At 27.8% G+C, this 5,000-nt stretch overlaps 1 protein-coding gene across 1 annotated transcript in view; it reads left to right on the plus strand.

Moving 5' to 3' along the window:
- Window positions 1-5,000, plus strand: part of LOC113829957 (uncharacterized) — a 61,165-nt gene that overhangs the window by 38,236 nt on the left and 17,929 nt on the right. Inside the window, exon 2 of the mRNA XM_070127368.1 lies at window positions 71-130. Within this exon, the coding sequence (XP_069983469.1) occupies window positions 79-130 (52 nt within the window). The 5' untranslated portion in view covers window positions 71-78. The remainder of the gene's footprint in view (window positions 1-70; window positions 131-5,000) is intronic.

Genomic DNA, 5,000 nt, shown 5'->3' on the forward strand with positions numbered 1-5,000 from the left:
GATAAGATCGAACCTCATTTTGGTAAAGGTAATGGTGCAAATAAGAATTATTTTTTTCCTTTATTTCTAGAGACCGACATGCACTGGATGGTGTTGCAGAGGTACCTCTTCGCCGCTCTCCTCATTGCAGGTAAGCAGGGGTCTTGCATGAGCAACACGCAAAATATTCTATTCTGACATACACAGATATGTACATTATTCGCAAAACACACATAACACACCCACACCAACATGACCACATAAATATACGCTCACATACATAAACGCTTAAATACACACTCGAACTCACGCACACACACACACACACACACACGCACGCACATACGCACACATACATGTACAAAGATGCACACATGTACGCACGAGTAAACAAACTCAAGCACACACACACACGCAGATACACATACACTCGAACATATACATCATATAACTTCCTCCGCTGCAATTTCACATCCCGAAAGAAAAGAAACAAAGGAAAAAAGAAAGAAAAAGTAGAGCAAAGGAAAGCGCTCTCTCCGCTTTCATTCCCATTAAAACATAAAACATTGGGTCTGCTAATTGTGACGTCACGAAAGCAGGGAAGAAAAAAGAAAAAGAAAGAAAGAAAGAAAAAAAAAAAAAACGTACAAGGACGAGGGCAATGACAAATTCTGGCAGCGCACAGGAAGAGGAAAATGTCATGTTGCTGTAATGAACAGAGAGCTTTCTCGTCGTTGGTATTTTAAGGAAATCCTGTAAAAACTAGCGGAGTGAACACAGACGCACACGCGTACACTCGCACACACACACACACACACACACACACACACACACACGCGCGCGCGCGCGCGCGCGCGCACACTTATTTGTAAGAACAAAAAATACTAATAATGATATAGATAACACACACAAACAAACGCACACACATACACAGACAAACACACACAAACGTTCACACGCCCACACAGTCACACATACACGAAGACAAACAAACACACTCCTTATACTTTTAGGTGATGGCGCGCTCTCAAATTAACAACTCTCACGTTTATGAAATTAAAAGTTCTTAACGAATTGGAACAAACTGGCAAAATGAAAACGGAGATGATGAAGAAAAAAAATCCGATTTTTATAAATGAAAAGATGACACTGACGTAAAGAAAAGGGAGGAGCACATAATATTGATAACATCAATGATAATCATGATAATATATGATTATCCAAAAAAACAACTATTATAATAATAATGATAAAGACAGTAAAAACGGAATTGGAGTCATAATGTTACGTAAATACGCGGTTAACAGAATAAAATGAAACGGTGACACTTAAAATAATGGTAGAACTAACAACAAAAAGACAAAACTGGAACAAAGAAGAAGAAGAAGAAGAAAAACAGAAAAGTAAAAAAACATGTAAATGATAAATGATTTATTGCAACAACGATCACAAGACTCTAATACTGAATAAAGAAATATATCTAATATCAATTTGCAATCTCTTGCATGAAGAAAGAAAAATATAAGGATTTATAATGTCACAGAAATAGCCGTGACCCTAGCGATATTGATGAAAATAGTAACATTAACATAAATGGTTCTAATAGTGATGACGTTTATAAAGGTAATGGTGAAAGTAGCAATAGTGATACTACTACTAATAATAATGATGACAATAATAATAATAATAGTAATGATAACAACGCTAATGATAATGATATAATAAAAATTGTAATGGTCATGATAATACCGAAAATGATAACAACAACAATAGTAAAAATGATGATGATAAAAACGGTTATAGATATAATGGTAATGATAATGATAATAGAAATAGTAATAATAATATTGATGAAAAGTTTTTAAATTATAATAATGATAATAATGATAGCAGTGATGATGATTATAATGATAATGATAATGATAACAATGATGATAAAAATAATGATAATTGTAATAATGATAATAAAAATAATGATAACAATCATGATAACGATAATGGTAATAATGATACTGATAACAATAACAACAAAAACAACAACACGGATGATAACAACGATAATAATGATGATAATATCAATAGAAGGAGTAGTTTATTATAATTGTAATGATAATAATAATAATGACACTATCAATGATAAAGATGATAACAATAGTAATAATAATGATTATAATGATAATGATGATAACAATAAAAGAATAACGACAATAGTAGTAATGATAACAATAACAATAATATAAATAACAATAGAAATTATAACAATAAAAATAAGAATAATGTTAGTAGAAATTATAACAGTGATAGTATATTAATGAAAATAATATTGATGATAATGATAATGATGATAGTTATAATGATGATAATGATAGTTATAATGATAAATATAACAATAATTATGATAATAATAATGATAAAAATAATAAAAATGATAATAAAAATCACGATTACAATTATAATGAATATAATTATAAAATGATGATGACGATCATAATAATAATAATAATAATAATAATAATAATAATAATAATAATAATAGTAATAATAATAATAATAATAATGATAAAAATGATTATGATAATACTAATAGTAATAGCAAAACAACAACAGCAATAACAATGATAATAGTAATAATAGTAATAATAATAATAATAATATAATGATAATGATAATAATGATAGTAATGATAATAATGATAGTAATGATAACAATGATGATGATGATGATGATGATGATGATGATGATGATGATGATGATGATGATGATGATGATGATGATGATGATGATGATGATAATAATAATAATAATATAATAATGAAAATAATGATGATAATGATAATAATAATAATAATAATGAGAATAATAATGTTTATGATGATAATAATGATGCTAATGATAATAATAATGATAATAATGAAATAGTGATAATGATATTAATGTTCATAATAACAATAGTAATAATGACAATGATAATAATGATGATTATAGAAAATCAGGATGACAATGAAAATGATCATCATGGTATTCATATTGACAATTAGAATAGTAAATGACAATGGTAATGATAATAGCAATGACATCAACAATAAAGATAATGATAACGTTGATAATATCATTTATAAGAATGATGATAATAATGATGACAATAATGGTAATAATAGTAATAATAATGATAATAATAAATAATAATAATAATGATAATAATAGTAATGATAATAATAATACCAATAATGATAATGATAATAATAACGAAGATAATAATAATGTAAATATAATGATAAAGATAATTATGAAAATAATAACAATAACAACAATAGCAAAAATTATAATATGATAATAATAATGATAATGATGATATCAATAATCATAATATGAACAATAAGAGTAAAAGCAGTGACAATAATAATGACAATAATAATGATAATATATATGATAATGACGATGATAATAATAATAATGATAATGATAATAATAATGATAATGATAATAATAATAATAATAATAATAATAATAATAATAATAATAATAATAATAAGGATTGATAATGATAATGATAATAATGATAATGAGAGCAACAACAATACTACTATTGACAATGTCTTATCATCATTATCAATAACATGAATAAAAATGATATCAATATAATGACAATAATAACAAAACAATCATATTGATAATGTCAATGATAAGTAAAAATGACAATGGTAATAAATGTTAAGGTAATGACAATGATAATATCACTAACAATAATAATCATGAAAATTATAATACTAATCCAAGTCATGATGATAACATTAAAAAAAACGACATGAAGAACAATAACAAATACCATAATAATAATGATAACAATACCCAAAGAAAAATATCACAAACAATATGATTCCCCGCAGTTAATTAAAGGAATCCCACGCAATGGCCTTTCAAAATTCGCACACACACCAGCAGTCCTTTTCTCTTTTCTCCACGTTATAAGATTCCATTGCTGTAGATCTCATTCCGAAGCGCAGCGTGGGTTTTCCTTCGAATGAATACGGAGATTGGTTGCATAATAGCGAAGAGGTCGCCCATGCATAAGGCTCTACAGTGTATTCGGTCCTTTTTTACGTCGAATGACTATTGTATATGATGGTTCACTTCTTGCAGCGGTGGTGGAGGGAAAAAAAAGGTGTGGTAAAATATTATGAATTGGTGGTTATAAGAAAACTGCTGTTAGATAGTGGTAGTGGTAGCACTACTAATGGCAACACGGTCGTTATAACGAAGGTAGTGATGATAATGCTGATAGTAATAGTGATGATAATAACTAGGTAATACATAATGATGATGCTGACAATAATAATTATAATGATGGTGATGATGATAATGAGCATAATGATGATGGTGATAATAATAATAATGGTATTCATAATAATGATAATGATATATAATGATAGATTTTGGATTCGTCGACTTGCGCGTTGTTCCCTCAGGCAAGGAACTTTACCTTGATTGCCAATTGCAAAAGCCACCAGGATAAATAGATAGAGATAGTGTCAGGAAGGGCATCCGACTGTAAAAGAAAAACAGTTATCTATATCGATTATATGCAAAATAGCAAATTATACTAAAAGTTCAGGATACTTTATTTCCAAGAAAAGTAGTTATAAACGTTAATTATAAGCTGGCAATTACTTTAACCGGATTCAGAGAGCTCCTTCTTAGTAATTAAATAATTAGATTATTTTGAAAACAGTTCTCTATAAGGACTGTATATAACAACTGAAAAAAATCCCCCAAACAATCATAAGAATTAATCATATGACACGGAGTGCATTAATTGAATTCAGGTAATCCCTTCATTTACATATTATGCAAAATAATTTACCAATCAGCCTGCACTTCAAACAACAGTAAATTTAAATTTCCAGAAATTCCCTTGAGAAAAGTAAAAGTAATATTATTTGAGATAGTAGATTCAACGAAATGATCTATTACTATTACATAAAAATCTTGTTGCTTTTTGCTTCATTTACTTAATTTACATC

The sequence above is a fragment of the Penaeus vannamei genome, chromosome 2 (genome assembly GCF_042767895.1).
Source record: "Penaeus vannamei isolate JL-2024 chromosome 2, ASM4276789v1, whole genome shotgun sequence".
In the NCBI taxonomy this organism is placed as follows: Eukaryota; Metazoa; Arthropoda; class Malacostraca; order Decapoda; family Penaeidae; genus Penaeus; species Penaeus vannamei.